General features: G+C 46.0%; 1 protein-coding gene across 2 annotated transcripts in view; it reads right to left on the bottom strand.

Moving 5' to 3' along the window:
• The window catches only part of nedd1 (NEDD1 gamma-tubulin ring complex targeting factor), a 119,807-nt gene that overhangs the window by 74,264 nt on the left and 17,963 nt on the right, over positions 1-27,580 (bottom strand). For both annotated transcript variants that reach the window (XM_072471940.1, XM_072471939.1), the window contains exons 2-6: positions 24,374-24,517; positions 22,437-22,531; positions 22,160-22,276; positions 20,161-20,301; positions 17,986-18,215 (exon numbers count right to left, since the gene is read on the bottom strand). In XM_072471940.1, coding sequence (XP_072328041.1) covers positions 17,986-18,215; positions 20,161-20,301; positions 22,160-22,276; positions 22,437-22,531; positions 24,374-24,509 — 719 coding nt within the window. In that variant the 5' untranslated portion in view covers positions 24,510-24,517. The remainder of the gene's footprint in view (positions 1-17,985; positions 18,216-20,160; positions 20,302-22,159; positions 22,277-22,436; positions 22,532-24,373; positions 24,518-27,580) is intronic.

The raw sequence follows: 27,580 nt of genomic DNA, 5'->3' as shown, positions 1-27,580 counted from the left end.
GCCTGTACATAACTCCCATTATGGTTTTTTTGCCTTTGTGGTTCCTCAACTCTACCCACACAGACTCCACACCATCTGACCCTATGTCATTTAGTGCTATTGATTTAATTTCATTCCCAATTAACAAGGCAACCCCGCCCCCTCTGCCCACCTCCCTGTCTTTTCGATAGGTTGTGAATCCCTGGATGTTTAAATGCCAGTCCTGAACCCCCTGCAACCATGTCTCTGTGATGCCTACCACATCATACCTGCCAGTCACAATCTGGGCCACAAGCTCATCTACCTTGTTCCGTACACTGCGCGCATTTAAATATAGCACCTTTAATTCTCTATTGACCGTCCCTTTTTGTTTTCTTAGTGTGGTGGACCTTGGTTTACTGAGCCTTTCCATACATTGTCATATTTTGTGGGATGGGGACTATCGTAACCTCTCCTGAGTTTTGTCTTTTCGTGCTTTTTTGTATTCCTAAGCAGCTACGCTTCCCACTGATTACTTCACCTCTTGGTTCCCTGACTTTCCCTTCCCCCCCAATCTTTAGTTTAAAGTCCTATTGACCATCCTTTTTATCCTTCATTATCCTGTCAATGGATTTGTAGGATCTTGTGGAGGCAACTCTGGTGGTACTTCTCCAGGGTTTTGAGGTGTCTGCTGTATATAGTCCATATCTCTGAGACAATAGTAGGGTGGTTATCACTACTGCTGTTTTAAAAAATATATATTTTATTTCAAACACGAGTTCCGTTCACAAACAGTAATTTTGCAACAGGTTACAGTTGAAAAAAAATTCTCCCTGTTTTTGCCTCCCTCCCCAAAATAGCCCCTTATTTCCCTCTCCAATCCCTAAACCTTTTGCTGATTAAAATTTTTTAAACCAGGATAGCAAGCATTTCCGTCTCAGGAATAACTTTTCTTCCGATCCCAAGTGCATGTTTTAATTTTCTCTAATTTCAAAAATTCAACCAGATTTCCCCGCCATGCCGAAACCCCCGGTGGTGACAAAATACAAATTTCTTTACCTGTCAGTCTGGCCTCAATAAAAGTCGAGATGGATTTGCAGGTACAGCATTAGTTATTTTATTTGGCTTGCAAGCCTGATTCATTTCACAGAGGCATAGGACACATCTAGTCTCCTACACCACGGAAAAGCGAATGAACAAAGAGACAAAGGGATTTCGGCAAATAAATTCAAATGGTATCAAGTTTCACATACACGATTCCCATAGGTCATCCTATACCCCTCCTGACCTGGTCATACATTCTGATTGGCTCACTTCTCATCCCTTCCTCTGGCCCCCTTATTACCCAGCATCCTTTTCTCCTCCTTTGGTGGACACACCTCCTCCTTGCTTTGCCATGCGGTCTGAAATCCTTTGTCTGTGAACTCACCAGAATGAGACTGGCCTATCTCTACATTACAGTAACTAATATCTCTAAAGTAACTATTTTATATCACATTCGTCAGTGGCACCATAGATCTCCAACTTAATAGCATTCATCATCTTGCAATTAGTGAGGCAAAGGCTACTATATCAGCTCCCCCTTCCATCCAACAGCTCTGGCAATTCTGAAACCCCAAAGATTGCTACCAAAGGGCACAGTGCCGGATTGACCCCCCCCCCCACTATCTTCAATATTGTGTCAAATACTGCAGCACAGAATTGGGCTTTGGTTTCAGCACTCCCACTACTGCTCTGTAGACCATGAGCTTGGTACCAGGTCTGAGGTCCTGGTCTTCAAACACTCTTTTCCTCAGGTGACCGAAGGCCGAGCAAGGAAGATTCAGAAGAGAGCTGGTGCGATATCACAGCTTCTTTGACGCAAGTTCGAACAAGAATTGGGTCTGTGGTAGATTCCCTGGTCAGGAACACGGCTTGCATGTCATTGTGGAGCAGGCAAAGGATGGTAACAACTTTTGGGGGCAGCTGAAACAGAGGAGGAAAGCTCCATAATCCCTCATAGTTGACAGTGTCAAAGGCCTTTGTCAGGTCAAAGGCAGCCATGTACAAGGGTTGGTGCTGTTCACTGCATTCCTCTTGTAGTTGCCATGTGATACAGATCATGTCCATTGTGCCCCTTAGTGGATAGAATCCTCATTGAGACCCTAGGTACAGGCAGGAGGCGATTAAGGAGGACTCCTACAATGCCCTTTCCTGTGGCCGGCATCAAGGAAATCCCCTGTAGTTACTGCAGTCAGACTTAACACCTTTCTTGAAGATGGTCACAATTACGGCATCTCTGAGATCTCCCAGAGGATTCTCCTTCCAGATGAGATTAGGTCATGTATTTGCACCAAGAGTGCTTCTCAGCCATGTTTTAGGGCTTTTGGTAGGGATCCCATCTGCTCCTTGCTGTTGCCTTGTTGTTCGAGTTGTTGGATGGCCCTTTTTTTGTTGCCCTGCAGATCATGAAGTTCGTATTTTAAAATTATTTTTACTCCAATAATATATACAAATAATAAAAGAAAGACTTGCATTTAACAATGCTTTGCATGACCCCCACCAGACGTCTCAAAGCAGTTTGCACCAAAGAAGCCCAATCTGCTCTTTCAGACTATGTGGGAGCAAAAAAAACATCTGGCTCGAAAACAAAGATGCCTCCAATATCCATCTGTACAAGTGGACACCTTGAAAGAATCCTGAGAAATCTCACTTGTCTCTATCACCAGTAAAATCTTCATCAGAATCTTTCTAAAACATCGTGACCAGAATTTGATTTCAGAAAGTCGGTGCGCTGTCAGACAAGGTCAAGGAGCCACTAATACGCGGTGGGATTTTCCGGTCTCCCAGCCGCCTGTTTCTCACCGTTGGCTGGTTTGATTGATTGATTTGATTTATTGTCACATGTACCAAAGTACAGTGAAAAGTATTATTCTGCGGCCGAGGGAACGTACACAGTACGTACATAGTAGACAAAAGAATAATCAACAGAGAACATTGATAAATGGTACATCGACAAAGTGATTGGTTACAGTGCAGAACAAGGGGCCAAACAAAGCAAATACATGAGCAAGAGCAGCATAGGGTGGCGTGAATAGTGTTCTTACAGGAACAGATCAGTCTGAGGGGGAGTCGTTGAGGAGTCTTGTAGCTGTTGGGAAGAAGCTGTTCCTACGTCTGGATGTGCGAGTCTTCAGACTTCTGTACCTTCTGCCTGATGAAAGGGTCTCTGATAATGCTGTCTGTCTTCCTGAGGCAGCGGGAGGTGTATACATAATAAATGTGGGGGTGGCAAGCTTGTGCGATGCGTTGGGCTGAGTTCACCACACTCTGCCACAAGTTTCTTGCGATCTTGGACTGAGCAGTTGCCATACCAAGCTGTAATGCAGCCAGGTAAGATGCTCTCTATTGCACATCTGTAGAAGTTTGAAAGAGTCGATGCAGTAATGCAAAATTTTTTTAGCTTCCATAGGAAGTAGAGTTGTTGGGCTTTCTTGACTGTTGCATCAACGTGAGCGGACCAGGACAGACTGTTGGTGATGGTGACCCCCAGGGAACTGAAAGCTATCGACCATCTCCACTTCGGAGCCATTGATGCAGACGGGAGTGTGAGTCGTGCTACGTTTCCTGAAGTCGATGATCAGTTCCTTGGTCTTTCCAACATTTAGAGAGGTTGTTTTCGGTATACCATGCAACCAAGTGATTTATCTCCCCCGTGTAGTCTGATTCGTCGTTGTTTGTGGTCGGATTCTCTCCTCCAGCTACAGTCAATGGAAATTCCCATCAAAGCCACACCACCGGGAAACCAGCAGGACGGGGTGGACCACTGGCGGGACCAGAGAATCCCATCTGCATGAACGGACAGAGTATTCCTGCCATGGTCTTAACAGTGAGATAGATTCAAGAAAACTATCAGGAACAGAATATGGACCGCCACACCAGGTTTGTTGATCTGACCAATGCCTTTGGCAAAACATTGGAAGGTTGTCATGCTTGCATGTGTCCATGGATGATGGCGAGTCTTCTGACCTATTCGCGGTTACTAACGGAGTTAAACGGTCTACATGCTTGCACTAACTCTCGTCAACGTTTTTCTCTCTAACGTTCTCTCGATGCCTTCATGCTGATATGAAAATAAGGTACCAAATAGACAGGAAGCTGTTCAATTTGAGATGAATCCGGGCAAAGGTCTGGGTCTTAAAGGGCATACTTCGTGATTTCCTGTTTGCAAATGATTGTGCACAAAGCTACCAGCCCAGGTCTGGACATGCAATGTAGCATGGATTTGGTTTTCTAATGCATGTTACTACATCATCATGAAGGAAACTGAAGTAATGTACCAGCATGCTCCAGGAAAGCTTCATCAAAGTTTCAGTCCCTCACCAGAACCGATCAGCAGTGGCAGGTTCACTTATCTCAGCAGAACCCTTTCCAAAATATTCATGAGGCACTTGCAGGAACCGTCAAAGCAAGAGTTTGGCGGCCTTTGAACCCCTGGGACTGAAGTGTAGTAAATCTCCTTACCAAACTGCAAGTCTACAGAGTAACAGTTCTACCGAACTCTGCTCTACACATGCGTGACTTGGACTGTGTCCCAATGTCATAGCAAGAAGCTCAACTACTTTCACTTGAGCTGCCTTTGGATCAGATGACAAGCCAAGATACCGAACACCAAGGTGCTCACGCGAGCTGGCATGACGAACATGCATCCACATTGAGACAGCTGAGTTGGGCTGGTCATGTAGGCAGAATGCCCGACAATCACTTACCAGAGGTGAATCCTTTATGAAGAGCTTGAGCTTTGGGTACGCTCTCATGGCGGTCAAAGGAAGTCCTGCAAGGGCACTCCGAAGGCTTCATTTCGGAGTTTTCATCTCAACCTTTTGAGTCTGGGAGAAGTTCTCCGAGAATTTGCTGGGCCTGGGATGCGACCAAATAAATGGTGCAGCCTCCTTTGAAAGCGAGCTTATATCAGAGCAGAGAGAAAACATGGAGAGGTAATCCCAAGCCAGCAACTCGTCCAAAACTCAATCGTCTGGGGTATCCTGTCCTAATTGTGACAGAAACTTCAGGGTGCAGATTGGCTTGAGCGCTACATATCTACCAGACCCTACCAAACACCCCAGATGGCGTCCGTCAACTTGAAGGGAAACAAGAGGAAACCCAATGAATTACTTCTTGAAGATTATGATCAGGTAATTCATTGGCTGTAATGATGATTAAGGGTTAAATAATGGCCAGTACAGTAGGAAAGAGCTCACTGCAGTTCTTCGGTTTTGTGCCGTCCAATCTTTTCCATCCACATGAGCGATTGGATGGTGCTGTCAATTCTATGACATGCAGTGCACCCTCAGTACTGCACTGGAGTGTGAGCATTAGATTTTGTGCTCACATCTAGAGTGAGGCCTGAACCCAGAACCTTGCGACTCAGAGGATTCCAAGGCAGGTTTACTACCAACTGAATCATAGCTGACATAGCTGAAGAGTAAGGAACTGATTTATTATTAGACCCTTTGTGCACTTAATGATGACCTAATTTTGAAAAGGCGTGATGCTGTGTGCAGTTAGACCTATGACGGCATTGTAATTTCACGATAAGAATAGAATCACTGTCTACAAGAGTTTGTTAAACATCTCAATTTTCTTCCCACTCTGTCTTGAGGACAGTGACCATGTTGAGGTGCAGATACTGCTGGATGACGGTCTCACTCCGAGTTCCTGCCTATCATCCATTAGCAATTGGGAAAAATGGTCAAATGCGTTGTGCCATCATGTAAGAATTGGTAACTTTACTTGAAAGGCTGGTCTGTTCTTTCATATTTGCATTGCTGGCAAGGTCAGCTTTTGTTGCCTTTGAACGGAGTGGCTTGCGAGATCATTTCAGAGGACAGTTAAGCATCAACCATATTGGACTTCCGGTGGCAACTATGAAGGAGTAAGTCGCACATTCGGTGGCTCCCGCTCGGGTCGGACTTTTGGACCTTTTCCCCTGATTTTTTACAGGACTTGATTTGGAAAATTGATGGTAGAGATAATTGTTGATTGGATTCCCACACCGGTGCATGGAGAGGTGGACTAGAAGTGCTCGCAAAGGAAGAAACAGACGAACTGAGAAGACTTGGGCTGAAGCTGCAGCGGGAGACAGCATGGTGGATGACCAGAGTCCTGGCTTGTTGACCCAGTGGTCCATGGAGCAGCTGATGCAATTTATTCAGGACTTCACCAAGCAGAAGCAGGAATGCTTGGAACCGATTAAAGAATCAATTGCGCGGCTGGAGCTCAGATTGGGTGCCCAAGATCGGGTGAGCCAGAAAGTAGAGAAGTCGCTGGCTGAGCAGGAGTAACATCAAATTGCGGTGGAGCTGGAGGTGGGGATGCTGAGAGACCAGCAAAAAAGGCTCCTGGTGAAGGTGGAAGACCTAGAGAATAGGTCCCGCCGGCAGAATTGTCGGTCTCCCGGAGGGGTCCGAAGAGGCGGATGCTGAGGCATACATAGCGGGCATGTTTGAGAAGCTGCTGGAGATGGGACATTCTCCCGACCCTAGGAGGTGGACAGGGCTCACAGAGCGCTCGCGAGGAAGCCGCGAGTGGGGGAATCCCCCCGGGGGCAATGGTGGTGAAATTCCACAGGTACTTGGACAAGGAGCGTATTTAACAGTGGGCCAGGCAGACACGGAGCTGTAAATGGCAGAACAGTATCCTGCGGATCTATCAGGACCTGAGTGCAGAGGTGGCCAGGAGAAGAGCAGGGTTCAATCAGATAAAGTCGACCCTTTTTAAGAAAAAGGGTGGTTTGGACTGCTGTATCCAGCCCATCTCTGGGTCACGTATGAGGAGCAACATTTTTATTTTGAGTCGCCTGAGGAAGCGATGGACTTGGCGAAAAGGAAAGGACTGGTGGCGGACTGAGGACTTTGCTACAACGTTCATGTTTTAAAAAAGTTTCTTGTTTGTTGGACGTTATTTGTAATGCCTTCTGTATTGATTTGGGGCCAGTTGCAGAGTGAGTTAAAGTTTACATTTGCACTGATGGGGGATGGAGGTGTGTTTGTTAGATACTGGATCTTCTGTTTGATCTTTTCTTTGTTTATCGATTTTTTTCTAGGGCAATTGGCTTGGGACTGTTTTTTTGTTTGAATATCTTTGTATGAGCTGGGTGGGGGGGGGGAACAATAGGTGGGAGAATGTCTGGCGCCGGGGCAGGGGCCACCAGGCAGGCTAGCTCACGGAAGCACAGTGGGGCGTGAATATATGTTAGGCTTATCGAAGGGGTTGATTTACATTGTGCTGTTACCGGGGGGGAATGTTCTGATGAGGGAAGGACTTCTGCTGAGGGACAGAAGGAGTGGGGGGTGGGCCCCCCAACTAGGCTGATCACCTGGAATGTACGAGGGCTAAATGGGCTGGCTGAGAGGGCACGCGTGTTCGCGCATCTGAGAGGACTGAAGGCGGACGTGGTAATGCTACAGGAGACGCACATTAGAGTAGCAGATCAGATTAAGGAAGGGATGGGTCGAATAGGTTTTTCACTCGGGGCTGGACTCAAAGACGAGAGGGGTCGCGATCCTGATTAATAAGCGAGTGGCGTTTGAGGCGGGGAGAATAGTTACGGATGTGGAAGGCCGGTACATTATGATCAGTGGGAAGTTTGAGGGGGTTCAGGTGGTACTAGTAAATGTGTTTGCGCCAAATTGGAATGATGTGGAGTTTATAAAAGGATGCTGGGGAGGGTGAAGGAGTTCTCCTTCTACTCACACGTGCATAAAAAGTGTACTCCCGGATTGATTTCTTTATTTTGAGCAGGGCCTTATTGGCTGGGGTGGTGGACACTGGGTACTCGGCGATCACAATCTCAGACCATGCTCCACACTGGGTTGACCTACAGGTTAGCAAGGACTGTAGCCAGCGCCTGCACTGGAGACTGGACATGGGTCTTTTAGCTGATGAAGAGGTGTGCGGGCGGTTGAGGAAATGTATTCAGAACTACCTGGAAGTCAACGACACGGGGGAAGTTTCGGCCGAGGTGGTCTGGGAGGCATTGAAGGCGGTGATTAGAGGGGAGCTGATCTCGATACGGGCCCACAGGGAGAAGGCAGGCAGGGCAGAGACGGACCGACTGGTAAAGGAGATATTACACGTCAACACGGGGTATGCGGAGACCCCAGAGGCAGGGCTTTTAAGGGAATGGTGGAGGCTACAGGCGGAGTTTGGCTTGTTAACTACAGGGAGTAAAGTATGGGGACGGGAACCTGGTTGGAGACTCAGCAGGGCTGAAAAAGGTGTTTAAGGAGTTTTACAGTAGGCTGCATGGGTCGGAACCTTCAGCTGGGCCGGAGATGCTGAGGCACTTCTTAGGGGAGCTGAATTTCCTGAAGGTGGACGGGGGGCTGGTAGAAGGGCCGGGGGCCCCGATCGGGTTGGAAGAGATAGCGGAGGGTCTGAAGGCCATGCAATCGGGTAAAGCCCCGTGGCCGGACGGGTACCCAGTGGAGTTCTATAAAATGTTCTCTGGGATATTGGGGCCGCTGTTGATGAGGACATTCAATGGGGCAAGGAGGTTGCTTCCTCCGACAATGTCACTGGCCATGATTTCATTGATCCTGGAGCGGGACAAGGACCCAGAGCTGTGTAGGTCCTACAGGCCGACATCCCTATTGAATGTGGAAGCCAAACTGCTGGCCAAAATCTTGTCTTCTAGGATTGAGCATTGCGTTCCGGACATTATTGGGGAGGACCAGACGGGGTTTGTTAAGGGAAGGCAGTTGGTGGCCAATGTAAGAAGGTTGCCCATTGGATTTCGGCGGCAGCGGTGCGCAGGGGCCTTCTTGGAGGTGAGTAGTGAGTTTAAAAACCTTACCTTTACAGGAGCAGCCCATTGGATTTCGGCGGCAGCGGTGCGCAGGGGCCTTCTTGGAGGTGAGTAGTGAGTTTAAAAACCTTACCTTTACAGGAGCAGCCCATTGGATTTCGGCGGCAGCGGTGCGCAGGGGCCTTCTGGGAGGTGAGTAGTTAGTTTAAAAGCTCTTACCTTTACAGGAGCAGCCCATTGGATTTCGGCGGCAGCGGTGCGCAGGGGCCTTCTTGGAGGTGAGTAGTGAGTTTAAAAACCTTACCTTTACAGGAGCAGCCCTTTGGATTTCGGCGGCAGCGGTGCGCAGGGGCCTTCTTGGAGGTGAGTAGTGAGTTTAAAAACCTTACCTTTACAGGAGCAGCCCTTTGGATTTCGGCGGCAGCGGTGCGCAGGGGCCTTCTGGGAGGTGAGTAGTTAGTTTAAAAGCTCTTACCTTTACAGGAGCAGCCCATTGGATTTCGGCGGCAGCGGTGCGCAGGGGCCTTCTTGGAGGTGAGTAGTGAGTTTAAAAACCTTACCTTTACAGGAGCAGCCCTTTGGATTTCGGCGGCAGCGGTGCGCAGGGGCCTTCTGGGAGGTGAGTAGTTAGTTTAAAAGCTCTTACCTTTACAGGAGCAGCCCATTGGATTTCGGCGGCAGCGGTGCGCAGGGGCCTTCTTGGAGGTGAGTAGTGAGTTTAAAAACCTTACCTTTACAGGAGCAGCCCTTTGGATTTCGGCGGCAGCGGTGCGCAGGGGCCTTCTGGGAGGTGAGTAGTTAGTTTAAAAGCTCTTACCTTTACAGGAGCAGCCCATTGGATTTCGGCGGCAGCGGTGCGCAGGGGCCTTCTTGGAGGTGAGTAGTGAGTTTAAAAACCTTACCTTTACAGGAGCAGCCCATTGGATTTCGGCGGCAGCGGTGCGCAGGGGCCTTCTGGGAGGTGAGTAGTTAGTTTAAAAGCTCTTACCTTTACAGGAGCAGCCCATTGGATTTCGGCGGCAGCGGTGCGCAGGGGCCTTCTTGGAGGTGAGTAGTGAGTTTAAAAACCTTACCTTTACAGGAGCAGCCCTTTGGATTTCGGCGGCAGCGGTGCGCAGGGGCCTTCTTGGAGGTGAGTAGTGAGTTTAAAAACCTTACCTTTACAGGAGCAGCCCTTTGGATTTCGGCGGCAGCGGTGCGCAGGGGCCTTCTGGGAGGTGAGTAGTTAGTTTAAAAGCTCTTACCTTTACAGGAGCAGCCCATTGGATTTCGGCGGCAGCGGTGCGCAGGGGCCTTCTTGGAGGTGAGTAGTGAGTTTAAAAACCTTACCTTTACAGGAGCAGCCCATTGGATTTCGGCGGCAGCGGTGCGCAGGGGCCTTCTGGGAGGTGAGTAGTTAGTTTAAAAGCTCTTACCTTTACAGGAGCAGCCCATTGGATTTCGGCGGCAGCGGTGCGCAGGGGCCTTCTTGGAGGTGAGTAGTGAGTTTAAAAACCTTACCTTTACAGGAGCAGCCCTTTGGATTTCGGCGGCAGCGGTGCGCAGGGGCCTTCTGGGAGGTGAGTAGTTAGTTTAAAAGCTCTTACCTTTACAGGAGCAGCCCATTGGATTTCGGCGGCAGCGGTGCGCAGGGGCCTTCTTGGAGGTGAGTAGTGAGTTTAAAAACCTTACCTTTACAGGAGCAGCCCATTGGATTTCGGCGGCAGCGGTGCGCAGGGGCCTTCTGGGAGGTGAGTAGTTAGTTTAAAAGCTCTTACCTTTACAGGAGCAGCCCATTGGATTTCGGCGGCAGCGGTGCGCAGGGGCCTTCTTGGAGGTGAGTAGTGAGTTTAAAAACCTTACCTTTACAGGAGCAGCCCTTTGGATTTCGGCGGGAACCGGAAGTTCGACCTCTGGCAAGTCTCCCCCCCCCCAATAAATTCTGGTGGAGAGGAAACCCGAGACACTACACGTGTAGTGTCTCCCACCCACCCTCCTCCTCTAACCTAATAATAAGACCCATTGGTGTAAGGTAAGTGCCATATTATATTATATATTATTAGCATTGTGCAGGCCAAGGATTGGAGGTGGAGGAGCAGTCTCTGTCAGCGAGAGAACCTGAGAACATCTCAGAAGGTAAGCAAGTGATTTTTACTTTTATACCTTTTTTCAAATTGTGTGTGTCGGGGGGGACAGAAAAGCTGTGACCTGAGTGGCTGGTTGGGATTCTAACCTAAATTTTTTTTGACTATTTGGGAACTAATTAAACATAATAACTTAATTATAATTTAGAGGATATCTAAGCCAGAGATCGGAGGATATTATAGTTAGCTATCGCATTTCTATTAGAAATCTAGTGCTAGGAAACAGATAGTTGACAGTAACTTTGTAATTTAAAAAAAAAAAAAGTATTTATTAAAAAAAAAAAAGACAAATTTTAATTTTAATTAATTGACGCAATGTCAGTTAGAGGGGTGCTGTGCTCTGACTGTGAGATGTGGCAGGTCCGGGAGGCTTCCAGCGTCCTGGATGGCTTCATCTGCAGAAAGTGCACCCAACTGCAGCTCCTCACAGACCGCATGGTTCGGTTGGAGCAGAAATTGGATGCACTTAGGAGCATGCAGGTGGCGGAAAGCGTCATAGATCGCAGTTATGTAAGTGTGGTCACACCCAAGGTGCAGGCAGAGAAATGGGTGACCACCAGAAAGGGCAGGCAGTCAGTGCAGGAATCCCCTGTGGTTGTCCCCCTCTCGAACAGATATACCCCTTTGGATACTGTCGGGGGGGATAGCCTATCAGGGGAAAACAGCAGCAGCCAGAGCAGTGGCACCACGGCTGGCTCTGATGTTCAGAAGGGAGGGTCAAAGCGCAGAAGAGTAATAGTTATAGGGGACTCTATAGTCAGGGGAACAGATAGGCGCTTCTGTGGACGTGAAAGAGACTCCAGGATGGTATGTTGCCTCCCTGGTGCCAGGGTCCAGGATGTCTCCGAACGGGTAGAGGGAATCCTGAAGGGGGAGGGCAAACAGGTAGAGGTCGTTGTACATATTGGTACTAACGACATAGGCAGGAAGAGGCATGAGGTCCTGCAGCAGGAGTTCAGGGAGCTAGGCAGAAAGTTAAAAGACAGGACCTCGAGGGTTGTAATCTCGGGATTACTCCCTGTGCCACGTGCCAGTGAGGCTAGAAATAGGAAGATAGAGCAGACAAACACGTGGCTAAACAGCTGGTGTAGGAGGGAGGGTTTCGGTTATCTGAACCACTGGGAGCTCTTCCGGGGCAGGTGTGACCTGTATAAGATGGACGGGTTGCATCTAAACCGGAGAGGCATAAATATCCTGGCCGCGAGATTTGCTAGTGTCACACGGGAGGGTTTAAACTAGTATGGCAGGGGGGTGGGCACGGGAGCAATAGGTCAGAAGGTGAGAGCGTTGAGGGAGAACTAGGGAATATGGACAATGTGGCTCTGAGGCAGAGCAGACGGGGAGAAGTTGCTGAACACAGCGGGTCTGGTGGCCTGAAGTGCATATGTTTTAATGCAAGGAGCATTACGGGTAAGGCAGATGAACTTAGAGCTTGGATTACTACTTGGAACTATGATGTTGTTGCCATTACAGAGACCTGGTTGAGGGAAGGGCAGGATTGGCAGCTAAACGTTCCAGGATTTAGATGTTTCAGGCGGGATAGAGGGGGATGTAAAAGGGGAGGCGGAGTTGCGCTACTTGTTCAGGAGAGTATCACAGCTATACAGCGAGAGGACACCTCAGAGGGCAGTGAGGCTATATGGGTAGAGATCAGGAATAAGAAGGGTGCGGTCACAATGTTGGGGGTATACTACAGGCCTCCCAACAGCCAGCGGGAGATAGAGGAGCAGATAGGTAGACAGATTTTGGAAAAGAGTAAAAACAACAGGGTTGTGGTGATGGGAGACTTCAACTTCCCCAATATTGACTGGGACTCACTTAGTGCCAGGGGCTTAGAAGGGGCAGAGTTTGTAAGGAGCATCCAGGAGGGCTTCTTAAAACAATATGTAAACAGTCCAACTAGGGAAGAGGCGGTACTGGACCTGGTATTGGGGAATGAGCCCGGCCAGGTGGTAGATGTTTCAGTAGGGGAGCATTTCGGTAACAGTGACCACAATTCAGTAAGTTTTAAAGTACTGGTGGACAAGGATAGGAGTGGTCCGAGGATGAATGTGCTAAATTGGGGGAAGGCTAATTATAACAATATTAGGCGGGAACTGAAGAGCATAGATTGGGGGCGGATGTTTGAGGGCAAATCAACATCTGACATGTGGGAGGCTTTCAAGTGTCAGTTGATAGGAATACAGGACAGGCATGTTCCTGTGAGGAAGAAAGACAAATACGGCAATTTTCGGGAACCTTGGATGACGAATGATATTGTAGGCCTCGTCAAAAAGAAAAAGGAGGCATTTGTCAGGGCTAAAAGGCTGGGAACAGACGAAGCCTGTGTGGCATATAAGGAAAGTAGGAAGGAACTTAAGCAGGGAGTCAGGAGGGCTAGAAGGGGTCATGAAAAGTCATTGGCAAATAGGGTTAAGGAAAATCCCAAGGCTTTTTACACTTACATAAAAAGCAAGAGGGTAGCCAGGGAAAGGGTTGGCCCACTGAAGGATAGGCAAGGGAATCTATGTGTGGAGCCAGAGGAAATGGGCGAGGTACTAAATGAATACTTTGCATCAGTATTCACCAAAGAGAAGGAATTGGTAGATGTTGAGTCTGGAGAAGGGGGTGTAGATAGCCTGGGTCACATTGTGATCCAAAAAGACGAGGTGTTGGGTGTCTTAAAAAATATTAAGGTAGATAAGTCCCCAGGGCCGGATGGGATCTACCCCAGAATACTGAAGGAGGCTGGAGAGGAAATTGCTGAGGCCTTGACAGAAATCTTTGGATCCTCGCTGTCTTCAGGGGATGTCCCGGAGGACTGGAGAATAGCCAATGTTGTTCCTCTGTTTAAGAAGGGTGGCAGGGATAATCCCGGGAACTACAGGCCGGTGAGCCTTACTTCAGTGGTAGGGAAATTACTGGAGAGAATTCTTCGAGACAGGATCTACTCCCATTTGGAAGCAAATGGACGTATTAGTGAGAGGCAGCACGGTTTTGTGAAGGGGAGGTCGTGTCTCACTAACTTGATAGAGTTTTTCGAGGAGGTCACTAAGATGATTGATGCAGGTAGGGCAGTAGATGTTGTCTATATGGACTTCAGTAAGGCCTTTGACAAGGTCCCTCATGGTAGACTAGTACAAAAGGTGAAGTCACACGGGATCAGGGGTGAACTGGCAAGGTGGATACAGAACTGGCTAGGCCATAGAAGGCAGAGGGTAGCAATGGAGGGATGCTTTTCTAATTGGAGGGCTGTGACCAGTGGTGTTCCACAGGGATCAGTGCTGGGACCTTTGCTCTTTGTAGTATATATAAATGATTTGGAGGAAAATGTAACTGGTCTGATTAGTAAGTTTGCAGACGACACAAAGGTTGGTGGAATTGCGGATAGCGATGAGGACTGTCTGAGGATACAGCAGGATTTAGATTGTCTGGAGACTTGGGCGGAGAGATGGCAGATGGAGTTTAACCTGGACAAATGTGAGGTAATGCATTTTGGAAAGGCTAATGCAGGTAGGGAATATACAGTGAATGGTAGAACCCTCAAGAGTATTGAAAGTCAAAGAGATCTAGGAGTACAGGTCCACAGATCACTGAAAGGGGCTACACAGGTGGAGAAGGTAGTCAAGAAGGCATACGGCATGCTTGCCTTCATTGGCCGGGGCATTGAGTATAAGAATTGGCAAGTCATGTTGCAGCTGTATAGAACCTTAGTTAGGCCACACTTGGAGTATAGTGTTCAATTCTGGTCGCCACACTACCAGAAGGATGTGGAGGCTTTAGAGAGGGTGCAGAAGAGATTTACCAGAATGTTGCCTGGTATGGAGGGCATAAGCTATGAGGAGCGATTGAATAAACTCGGTTTGTTCTCACTGGAACGAAGGAGGTTGAGGGGCGACCTGATAGAGGTCTACAAAATTATGAGGGGCATAGACAGAGTGGATAGTCAGAGGCTTTTCCCCAGGGTAGAGGGGTCAATTACTAGGGGGCATAGGTTTAAGGTGAGAGGGGCAAAGTTTAGAGTAGATGTACGAGGCAAGTTTTTTACGCAGAGGGTAGTGGGTGCCTGGAACTCACTACCGGAGGAGGTAGTGGAGGCAGGGACGATAGGGACATTTAAGGGGCATCTTGACAAATATATGAATAGGATGGGAATAGAAGGATACGGACCCAGGAAGTGTAGAAGATTGTAGTTTAGTCGGGCAGTATGGTCGGCACGGGCTTGGAGGGCCGAAGGGCCTGTTCCTGTGCTGTACATTTCTTTGTTCTTTGTTGTTAAATGTGATCATGATGCCCCCAGAAGGTAGGGAGGTGGAGGTAGTGATCGCAATAGACGCAGAGAAGGCATTTGATCGAATAAAATGGGAATATCTGTGGGAGGTATTGGGACGGTTCGGATTTGGGCGGGGCTTTATTGACTGGGTCAGTTTGTATCAAGCTCCTGTGGCGAGCATACGGACGAATAGGACAACATCGGACTATTTTAGGCTGCATCAGGGGACGAGACAGGGATGCCCCCTCTCCCCACTGTACCAGAACAAGTAAGTCCAAGGTCAACGCACGCTACCAGACAGACGACCTCAGCTGTTATCCCGTACCAGTTCCACCCCAGCAGCCTCAGAACCGAATAACGGCCATTGTTCCTCTGACTGAGTGGGTGCCCGAAGCTAAGTGTAGGCTTTAGCAGTAATGATAGTTTAGTCTGTAGTATTTGTGCATGAGTATATTTAACTGTGTGTGTAAATAAATAAGCATTTGACTTTGAACTAACTAACTGGTGTATCGAGTCTTTGATCAGTATTCGGTTTTGAACCTTGTGGCGGTATCGAGAGATACCTGGTGACTCTAGAGCAAAACGGAATTAGGATTAAGGAAGGCGACCATATTGGCCGCCATCTTCAGAGCCAAGTAAAGAGAAACACAATTAGCAACAATAGACAGCTGAACAAGTGTGTTACGTAGGTTAAACATAACTTCTTGGATTTTCTACCCCATGCCATATTTATAAAGCCCAGGATCCCTTTTATTTTATTAGCAGGGCAGCACGATGGCCCAGTGAAAAAGCCTAGCTTCTCCAATCTACCCTGGAACCATGTTCAGAAAACTTTACTACCCCCATTCTCAAACCTCACTCTAAAACCCACACTCCTGAAGCGTGGTGCTCCAAATTGGACACAATGGTTCACCATAACTGCCCAAGTCCGCCTTGGTTTAGAAAGCCCAGAATTCCATATGCCTTGCAAAATAACATTCCCAACTTACCTGCCACCACAACAACAGATATTTATATAGCACCTTTACCATAATTGATGCTTCACCACAAGATACTGCACAGGAGCATTCTAAAACAAGTAAAACACTGAACCACAAAATGAAGTATTATGTCAGATGACTAAAAGCTTGGTCAAAGAGGAAGGTTTTTTAAAAACTGTCTGAAGAGGAAAGCAAGATAAAGAGGGAATTCCAGAGTCTGGGGCCCATATGGGCCAGAGCTGGAATACACAAGAGGCCAAAATCAGAGGAGTAGATATTGGAGGGTATTGACGTTGGAAGAAAATACAGAGATAAAGAGGGGTGAGGTCTTGAAGGAGTTTGAAATACAGCTTGACTAGATCAGTGAGCACTGAGACAATCAGGAAATGGGATTTGGTGCAAGTTAAGACACGGGATTTCCTCAAGTTTACAGAGGAAAGGGCAGCACGGTGGCACAGTGGTTAGCATTGCTGCCTACGGTGCGGAGGACCTGGGCTCGAATCCCGGCCCTGGGTCACTGTCCGTGTGGAGTTTGCAAATTCTCCCCGTGTCTGCGTGGGTTTCACCCCCACAACCCAAAGATGTGCAGATAGGTGGGTTGGCCACACTAAATTGCCCCTTAATTGGAGAAAATAATTGGGTACTCAAAATTTAAAAACATTTTTTACAGAGGAAACCAAACATGCAGGAGACCAGCCAGGATAGCACTGGATTTATCTAGTCTATAGGAAGCAAAAACATGGGTGAGGGTTTGATTAGAAGATAAGCTGAGACAGGGGTGAGGATGGGCAATTTTACAAAGGTGGAAATAGGTGATAGTTCATCTAATGATCAAATCTGGCACCAAGGTTGTGAACAAACTGACTCAACCTCAGACTGTTGCTAAGAGGCGGGATGGAGTTGGTAGCTAGGGAATGGAGTGTGAAGCAGGGAATTGAGTTTGAAGCAGGGAATGGAGCTTGAAGCAGGGAATGGAGCTTGAAGCAAGGGAATGGAGCTTGAAGCAAGGGAATGGAGCTTGAAGCAAGGGAATGGAGCTTGAAGCAAGGGAATGGAGTTGGTAGCTAGGGAATGGAGTTTGAAGCAGGGAATGGAGTTGGTAGCTAGGAAATGGAGTTGGTAGCTGGGGAATGGAGTTTGAAGCAGGGAATGGAGTTGGTAGCTAGGGAATGGAGTTGGTAGCTAGGGAATGGAGTTTGAAGCAGGGACCGAAAACATTGGATTCAGTCTTTCCAATCTTTACGTGGAGGAAATTCTGCTCACCCAGTACTGGATGTCGGATAAACAGTCGGATAGTTTAGCAATAGCGGAGCTGTCGAGAGAGGCGGTGATGAGGTAGAGTTGGGTGTCATCAGCGGACATGTGAAAACTAAAACTGTGTCTTCAGGTGGATGCCTCTGAGGGTAGAGGATTGATTTCTGGGGGACACCCGGAATAACTGTCAGACAGGAAGAGAAGCCATTGCAACTGACTCAGTGGCTACCAGCCGGACAGTGGTGGCGAAGGATGGTGTTGTCAACCGTATCACAGGATATCTTCAACAATTTGTACACATATTCCCAGGTGTCTCTGAACTAGCACTCCCTTTGTTTTATAAGGCCTCTCTTCCTTCTTCCTATCAAAATGTATCACTTCACACTTGTCTTCACCAAATTTAACCTGCCACACATTTACTTATTCCACCAGCCTTGTCCGTGTCCTCAAAGTCTATTACTATCCTCCCCACAGTTCACCATACATACAAATTTTGCTTCATCTGCAAATTTTGAGTTGGTGCCCTTACACCCGAGTCCAAATTATTAACAAATTTCAAGAAAAGCTATGGTCCTCACGCTGACAATACACAATGAAGAGATGTTGCCACACATCCCAAAGCATACTCACATCTTGCTGGATGAGTCATAGCAGTTGATCTTTTTATCCAAACCAACTGTGGCAAACAATAAATCATTCACTGGTGAGAAGCACAGTCCAGATGCTGGAGCCTTGTGAGCATTTTCAAAGGTATGGTAAGGTTGTTGCGTATTAACATCCCAAAGGGTTACAGTTCCACTGTCATGGACACTTCCCAATAAAGCTTTCTTAAAGATGGAATATTTTAGATTTTGCACTGGCTGGAAAAAGGAAAAATAAAATCAAGCAGGACCACTTGAAATGTGGAGCCACGGAAGGAGGTCGAAAGAGAGAATTTTCTCCAGCAAAATATACTTTGCTTCAGATCTCCAACGTTTGACTTATCAATTAATCATTTTATTCGGACAAAGAATCGTGCTTAAAGTTCTGAGAAAAGGTTGTTGACCCGAAACATTAACTCTGTATCGCTTTCCACAGATGCTGCCTGACTGCTGATTATCTCTGGCATTCCCTGCTTGTGAAGAAAACATTTCATGTTAAATACATTGTCATGCCAATTTAAGTTTCAGTTCGACGTGATACGTGAAGCAGCGTGTAACCAGTCACTAATTGTGGCACTGAGGCAAAAGAAAGCGCGATTAAGTTCAGGTTTTTTGAAGTGATTTGCATCGGTACATTCTGGTTCCACATAGAGCAAATCCAACTTGCTGACCAGATGTTGCCGTATCAATATTTTAAAACATTTTGTTGGGAGCAATAAGATGGTGAAACTGGTGCTCATTAACTGAAGTAAAACCAATAACTTGAACTTCATATTAAAGTGAGGGTTTCAGCAGATGAGCTGAGACAGGAGCGAGGAGGCTGGGCGATGTTACAAAGGTGGAAGTAGGCTGCTTTGGTGATGTTGCTAGTAGGAGGTAGGAAGCTCATCTTGTGATCAACAGCTATTGAGTTGGATGATCAGCCATGACCGCGATGAATGGCAGAGCAGGCTCAAAGGGCCAAAAGGCCTCCTCCTGCTCCTATCTTTTATGTACCTATGTGACACCAAAGTTTTGAAAAGACTGACAACCTCGGACTGTTGCCAAGGAGCGGGATGGAGTTGGTGGCTAGGGAATGCAGTTTGAGGCAGAGACTGGATTCAGTCTTTCCAATCTTTACTTGGATGAAAGATTCTGCTCATCCAGTACTGGATGTTGGATAAGCAGTCTGACAGTTTAGCAATAGCGGAAGCGTCGAGAGAGACCTTGGTGAGGTAGAGCTGGGTATCATCAGTGTACATGTGAAAACGAACGACGTGTCTTCAGGACTTTTTTCTTTAAATAGTTTATTTCTTTGCAGGATAGGGAGAGGAGGACAAATTAGGTGAATACATATCTGAACTTAGTTAATTCAGAATAGTTTGATTTTTGGACTGAGCTGAATTTTAACACAAACATGATTTTCTTTCTCTCAGAGTTCAGTAGTTATCTGAAAAAAAAAATAGCAATCCGATTTCCCCTGGATATCAGTATCTATTAATTATTACAACACAATACAGATAAGTAACCAGGAACTCCCACCCCCATCCATTCTTGCGCTGCACCTCAACTGCAAACCTTCAAACACATTCAGCAACAAGATAAAAGTCAACAATCTTTATTTTTTAAGTTTTACAATTGTAATGCAAACACCAAGTATTATTCTATGTTTGATCAGTTTTGATCATAAACTGCTCATATAAAACCAGGCAAATTAAGTTACCTCTATTATTAATGCAAAAAAAGTGTACAACCTCATATCATGTAGACTGGGAAAGTGAGATCCTACATAGGTACAACTGCAGAGAAAACAATGCTGAACAGACAACTGATGCACTTATTTGAAGTCCAGCTTGGTACCTTGGCTAAAGTTTTAAAAGAGACACCAATGAGCAAGTGTAACACAACACAATTTTACACATTAAACCGCTTTCAAATCAAAAGAGCTACCCATTTAACCCCATTCTCTGCCCTTTCTCCAGAACCCTGCAATGTTTGTCCCCTCAAGTATGAATCCAATTTCCTGCGAATGTTACTACGATTCCATGTATCCAGTAATTTATGTCAATAAAACCTCAAATCAAGATTATCTTCCTGAACCAAACAGCCAACTCATTTTCCTTATAAACAGACAGTTTTACAACATTTAAACATCACAAAGCACTCGCTAAAAAAAACTACGTACCTGTGTTTTACCGTGACCAAATGGAGCACTGGAAATATTAGTTGTGATACTGTGAACAATGATATCACCGCTGCGTGAACCTGATGCTATATAGTAGTCATTCCAATTGAAACATACACTATTGACCTCTTCCCTGTGATCCTGTAATGCACATTGTTGATTAGTAGAAAGCCATTAAAACGAAAGCTGTTTTTATATCTGAAAACTGTAGAAAATATATATTCAGCACAAAAACATCAAAGAAGGTGACACTGACATAGTACTAAGAATAGTATATTAATTTGTTAAAACTTTCACGAAAAATTAGAACACACAAAAGTAATGCCGTTTGGAAGATGCTTTAAAACATTCAAACACCAAAACGCTTACCCTGAACAGAAAGCTAAATATTCCAAAGCTCAGGAAAAATAGCTGGGATAATACACACTCTGATCGGTTTCGTCTCTTCTCAAATCCCGTGGAGTCAACCACTCTGATAAGCAGTCAGAACACTTACTTTTGTGGGATCTGACTCACACTATCTATTTCTACAACAGAACGACCTAGGATTCTAACATTCTCACAACCGAAGCTAGATATTTGTGCCTATCACATTGCGATTCTTTATGAATGCACTTGGTGAGGGTATAAATTATTTGCACTTTTGGTGCCCGTTTGACGGGGGTAGAAGTCTAATCAGAAGTTCCTCGGAGAGTGCCATCTTTTGTGCGGCCGCTCAGCTCATGGTTGCCTCCGGATAAAAATTATTTATCTGGTTTATTTTACAGGGAGCGAACATACAGAGCAACTGTTAAGATCATCCTCAATTATTTTGTATAATAACAAAGACATCAATGCCCTGACGGAAGGTTGTGGTACAGCAGCAACATCACTAGACTAGTAATCCAGAGGCCCAGATTAATGCTCAGGGGACTTTGGGTTCAGATCCCACCACGGCAACTGGTGGGATTTAAATTCAATTAATATATCTGGAATTGAAAGCTGGCCGCAGTAACGATGGCCCTGAAGCCATCATCAATTGTTGTAAAAATCCATCTGGTTCACTAATGTCCTTTAGGGAAGGAAATCTGCCATCCTTACCTGGTCTGGCCTACATTTGACTCCAGACCCACAGCAATGTGACCGACTCTGAAATGACCTAGCTAGCCACGCAGTTTAAGGGCTACTGGGGGTGGACAACAAATGCTGACTCACATCCAATGAAATAATAAAGAAAAAAAATCTTGACTGATTTAAGTAAACAGAGCTGTTGGTATCGGAATTAAAGCTTTCATATTAAAACAGCAAATTCTTCTATCCAAACAGCCAGAGAAAAAAGGAAAAAGAATGAAAGATGGTACAATATACTTTCCAAAAATATAATTCAACATTAGTTTTCAATACCATTGATGCATACTCGGGGATTCGCATCAAAATATTTCTTACAACTATCAGAATGCAAAACTCAATGCATTTCTCTTGTTTTCTGTAGGTGAAACTTAAAATACGTTAAAAAAAAACAAGTCAAAATGTCCAATTTATAATTCTTCTTAAATTATACAAGATTTTTGGGCACTGCTGGCAAGATTAGAATTTAGTTACGAGTCAACCACTTATTGGGAGATACAGTACCCATGTGGAACTAGAGAGATAGTGCGAATATTGGATATCCATCCCCTCATGCCTATTCCACCATAGATTATAGCTGATCTGATCTTGACCTTCAACTTCACTTTCCCATAACCATTAGATTCCCTTAACGATCAAAAATCTGTCCCACTCAGCCTCCAATATATTTAATGCCCCAGTTTCCACTTTTCTGGAATAGAGAATTCCAAAGATTTATAATCCTCTCAGAGAAGAAATTACTTCTCACCTCCATCTTAAGGGGTGACTCCTTATTTTGAAACTACGCACCCAAATTCTAGTCAGGGATCATAAGCATGAAATTGTGACATTTTTGTCATGGTACAGCAAACGGAAACATCCACTAACTCTTAACCATTGTTGAACAGAATACCGTAAGTGTCCTATGAGATCTCTTCGACTTTATATCCCAGATGTTGACCGTGTTATCAAGGCCTCCACTCACAATACACTTGGAAGTGGAATTCAGACTTAGACATGTCTGTTTTTTCTGTGGAAGAGACAAAATGTAATTATCAAAAACAGATTCACATACATTAAATGGAAGACATTTTAATTAAATTAATGACGCCTGGCTGCAAAAGAATTTCTCAAAACTTTATTCGCCAACCTGGAGTTAGTTTTGTAGTTTTAAACAACAAATTACCTACCCCTTCAGCAAGATCTTTTATAGGAACTGGAGTAGATCTGCAGGATGACAGCACTATCTTGTCACCACTGCTGGATGAGCTCACCAAACACTGATGTAGAGGAATGAAGGTAAAATGATTTCAGAAGTGACATTATTGTGCCTCATTACAAGAGCAAAATTACTAAGTGAAGAACAAAATGCTTTGTAAATGAAGTTATGACTTGGCCATTCAGTGGCATTCAAGTACTGAAGGTTTTTAAAATCCTTGAAGTTTTACAAGGGCTTTATTAAAGTTGAAACCGGAGTTTAAAAAAGTTATCAAATTCTGCTGATTCTTATTTTATCCACTAGAAAGTCTCTGGACTATTTCAAACAGGTTTAAGGATGACTTCTCTAAACTTAGGAAGAGTTTAAGCGCATTTCAGAATGATGTCGGGGAATTAGTGGGTAATCACAGAAGCATTAGCCATTAATAAGACCAAACCGGTGGCACAAGCAGCTGTAATGTGAAAAGGTGTAAAAGAGAAGAATGGAGGCAGGAAGGGACTAGCAGAAACTTTGGCATTGGAAAGGAAATACAAAAATCAGAAAGAAACCTGAAATACAAACACAAGGAGGTTTGCAAGAACGTTCCAGGGCTATGAGAGGAAGAGATAGAGTGAACAGCATAAAATTGTTTCGCTTGGTGGAGAATTCTAGAACCAGGGGACAGAGATTCAAGATAAATGGCAGAAGGTGTAGAGGGAACATGAGGAATAACCTTTTTATGCAAGGTAGTGGGTGTGTGGAATTCGCTGCCCGAGGTGGTGGTGGAGGCAGAGGTGGTAAACTCTTTTAAAAAGTACCTGGATCTTAAGTGCTCTAAGCTATAGGGCTATGGACTGGGTGCAGGAAGGTGGGATTAGAAAGGGCACCTGGGTGTCCTCTGGCTGACATGGACAAGATGGGCCGAATGGCCTCCTTCTATGCTGTAACTTTTCTATGATTCTATGACAACGGGAAACCTGGGAATTGAACATGAAAAATTAATTCCGCCCTGCTAACTTAAGGATGCTGTTTGCAAACCTGTTTCTCTAATTATAGTTTGCTAATTTGGGGTCCTATAATCATTATATAAAACCATTTTTCAAACATTATGAGCCTCTTGATGACAGACATAAACAACAAAATTCATCATTGTCTCCAATGCCTTCAGCCAACTAAGAAAAAGGGTACTTGAGGACCAGGATCTTAAACCAAACACCAAGGTTGGCGGGCAGCAGTGATCCCTGCATTCTCATGTGCTTCAGAAACTTGGACAACTCACAGCAGATCTCAAATCATTAGAGAAGTACCACCAACGGTGCCTTCACAAGATCCTCCAAATTCAGTGGCAAGAGAGATAGCACCCTCTTTCCAAGCCAACATGCCCAGCGCCAAGGTGCTTATCACTCAAAACCAGCTCTGCTGGGTGGGACATTTAATTCTGTTGTGAACCAGAGTCTCGCAGTAGCTGCTCCACCGAAGCCTTGGCCACAGCAGGAAACTCCCAGGAGGGAGTGGAAATGTTTCAGAGATGCCCCCAAAACATCCCTGAAGAGATCCTGGCTTGTGACCAACCAAAACGGAGAACGTTAACTTAGGAAGGCACCAAACACATTGACTTAGTTGGGAACATGCAGAGGTGAAGTTGCGGCATTGGAGAGTGAACGCACAAACCTCCAACAACTCTTCTACCCAGGCCTTCAATCACCAGCTGCCCCTTAGGTGGCAGAGTCTGCAGACCATGCACTGGACTAATCAGCCATCTGAGAACCCATCGAACTGGAGTGGCAGCAGGTCTGCCTCGATTCCCAGGGACTGCCTTCATCGAGAAAATCAATAGCCACAACTTTCCAATGGCAACTGATTAATCGTGCATTTGATTAACTTACATAAATGCAATAGTTACTGACAGCAATGAGCTCCAAAGGATATTATCAACAGTCCAGCAAACAGACGTTACTTCGCAGGGTTTCTTGTGAGGGTTAAACTGTTCCACCACTGTCATTGTAACCGAATCCCAGATTTTAATGTCATCCCCGCACGAGGCTAATTTGATGCTATCCTGCATGGTATATCCTGCAAAGTATAAAGATGAGAGATAGGAGAGCCACCAGATTAAGAACACAGCAGTTTCTCAAATGTTGAATAAATACTGGGTCTGAATATAGATTAATGGGAAGGCAAAAGCAACATACAGAATTTAAACATGCACAATTTATACTATTTAGCGTTTGAAATTTGCTTGCATTTCACCACTAACAGCATTCAAATACGTAACAGTTTGCATTGATATTACCCGTTACAAAAGCAATCAGTGTATACAGCGACGGTCATCCAGAAATAGCTGCAGAACTGTTTACCACACAAACTGAAAGCTGCTTTTACAGTACATAGAACATGCAGTGCAGAAGGAGGCACGGACTTGGAGGGCCGAAGGGCCTGTTCCTGTGCTGTACTTTTCTTTATTCTTTGAGGCCATTCGGCCCATCGAGTCTGCACCGACCCACTTATGCCCTCACTTCCACCCTATCCCCGTAACCCAATAACCCCTCCTAACCTTTTTGGTCACTAAGGGCAATTTATCATGGCCAATCCACCTAACCTGTAAGTCTTTGGACTGTGGGAGGAAACCGGAGCATCCGGAGGAGCACACGCAGACACGTGCAGCCTCCGCATAGATAGTGACCCAGCGGGGAATCGAACCTGGGGCCCTGGCGCTGCGAAGCCACAGTGCTATTCACTTGATCTACTGTGCTGCCCAATCTCTCCCTTTATTGGGCAACCTCTTATTTTTAAAACAGTGGCCCCGGTTCTCAATTCTCTAACATAAAATATCCTCTCCACATCCAACCTATCAAGTCCCTTCAGAATCTTGTACATATTAATCAAGTCACCCCTCACTCTTCGAAACTCCAGTGAATACCAGCCTAGCCTGTCCAGTCTTTCCTCCTAAAGCAATCTACATATTCCAAGGCATTAAGAAAGACAAACCATCCTTTGTGCAATTGTACTAAATGGGGCAAACACAGAGCCAGAGTTTATGAAGGATGACGGAAAGTTATGAGAAAAAGAAAGTTGGATTTTAAGGTCGATCGTCATGGTACCTCATGTAGACTGGGACAGGAGGTGAAGTCACATGGGATCAGAGGAGAGCTGGCAAGTTGGATACAGAACTGGCTTGGGCACAGAAGACAGGGGGTAGCAGCAGAAGGGTGCTTTTCTGAATGGAAGGCTGTGACTAGCGGCGTTCCACAGGGATCAGTTTTGGGACCTTTCGTAGTGTATATGAACGATTTGGAGGAAAATGTAGCTAGTCTGGTTAAGTTCGCAGACGACACAAAAATTGATGGCGTTGCTGATAGTGAGCAAGATATAAACTGGTTGGAGTCTTGGGCGGAGAAATGGCAGATGGAGTTTAATCCGGACAAGTGTGAGGTAATGCTCTTTGGAAGGTTCAATGCATGTAGGAATTACACAGTAAATGGTCGAACTCTTGAGTATTGACAGGCAGAGAGATCTGGGCGTACATTTCCACAGATCACTGAAAGTGGCAACGCCTGTGGATAAGGTGGTCAAGAAGGCATACGGATGCTAGCCTTCATCGGTCAGGGCATTGAATATAAAAATTGGCAAATCATGTTGCAGCTGTACAGGACCTTAGTTAGGCCTCAGTTGGAATATTGTGTGTAATTCTGGTCGCCACACTACCAGAAGGATGTGGATACTTTGGAGAGGATACAGAATCGGTTTACTAGGATGCTGCCTGGTATGGAGGGCATTAACTATGAGGAAAGGTTAGATAAACTCGATCTGATCTTGTCATAATATACACCAGTATATCATGGTGCAGACACACACACTGATGGACACACAGCAAGACCAATCAACACACACACCGCAGCCAATCACCAGTTAGTGCACACTCACTATAAAGACAGGGGGCATCAGAGTTCCTGCTCATTCGGGATGCAGCTTCTCAGAAGGACAGAGCTTACAACACAGATCTTCACCATGTGCTGAGTGCATAGACTGGTTAGGACAGGCATAGGTCTCTAGTTTAATCTAACATCGTGTTAACCCACAGTGAAAGTATGTTCAACAGTTTCTAACTTAATAAAATAGTGTTGTACTATTTTAAATGTTGGTGGCCTGTATGTGTTCCACGCATCCAGAGCACCCAACATAACATGATACCAGGAGTTGAGGGATGTTAGAACTTCTTAGACCTACCTGCAAGTGATCTGCCTTCCACCAGCATACAGACATCCTGCAAAATGGACAGCGCCGCATCACCGGTAACCTAGGGGCCAACTGGAAGATATTCAAACAACGCTTCCAGCTCTACCTTGAAGCCACAGACCGGGAAGCTGCCTCAGACACTAGGAAGATCGCTCTCTTCCTATCCACGGCCGGGGAACATGCCATCCACATTTTCAATTCTTTCACCTTTGCTGATGGTGAAGATAAATCAAAATTCAAGACGGCCCTCCTCAAGTTTGACAGTCACTGCAACATCGAGGTGAATGAAAGTTTTGAGCGCTATGTATTCCGACAGCATTTGCAGGGTAAGGATGAACCTTTCCAGTCCTTTCTCACCCACCTCCGCATCCTTGCGCAGTCCTGCAATTACGGGCCCACCTCCGACTCCATGATACGCGACCAGATTGTTTTTGATGTTCAGTTGAACCCCCTATGCCAGCAGCTCCTCAAGGTAAAGCAGCTCACCCTAACGATTGCCATCGAGACCTGCGTGCTACACGAACACGCCACTAGTCGGTATTCCCACATCCAAGCAGCTGAAACGGCGCGGCAAGGTTCCCACGAGGCAGAATGGGTCCAAGCAATCGAGCAACTCCAAGGCCTCAGCCTGGATGACAGCGGCCATTTTGCACGCTTTTCGCAGACTCCCGCGCAGGTGCGCACCGAACGAGGGAACGGCGACGTCAACGAACATACTGCGCAGGCGCGCACCACGTACGACCGCACCGCGCATACGTGGTGGCGCAGCGAACGTACTGACAGTACAATGTGCGGCAACTGTGGCTCCGCCCACTTAAAACGGCAATGCTCTGCCAGATCCCGACGATGCCTGAGATGAGGCAACCTTGGCCACTATGCTGCTTTATGCAGATCAGCTCA

This window comes from Scyliorhinus torazame, chromosome 13 (genome assembly GCF_047496885.1).
Source record: "Scyliorhinus torazame isolate Kashiwa2021f chromosome 13, sScyTor2.1, whole genome shotgun sequence".
NCBI lineage: Eukaryota > Metazoa > Chordata > Chondrichthyes > Carcharhiniformes > Scyliorhinidae > Scyliorhinus > Scyliorhinus torazame.
This window is presented reverse-complemented; position numbering and strand designations above follow the sequence as displayed.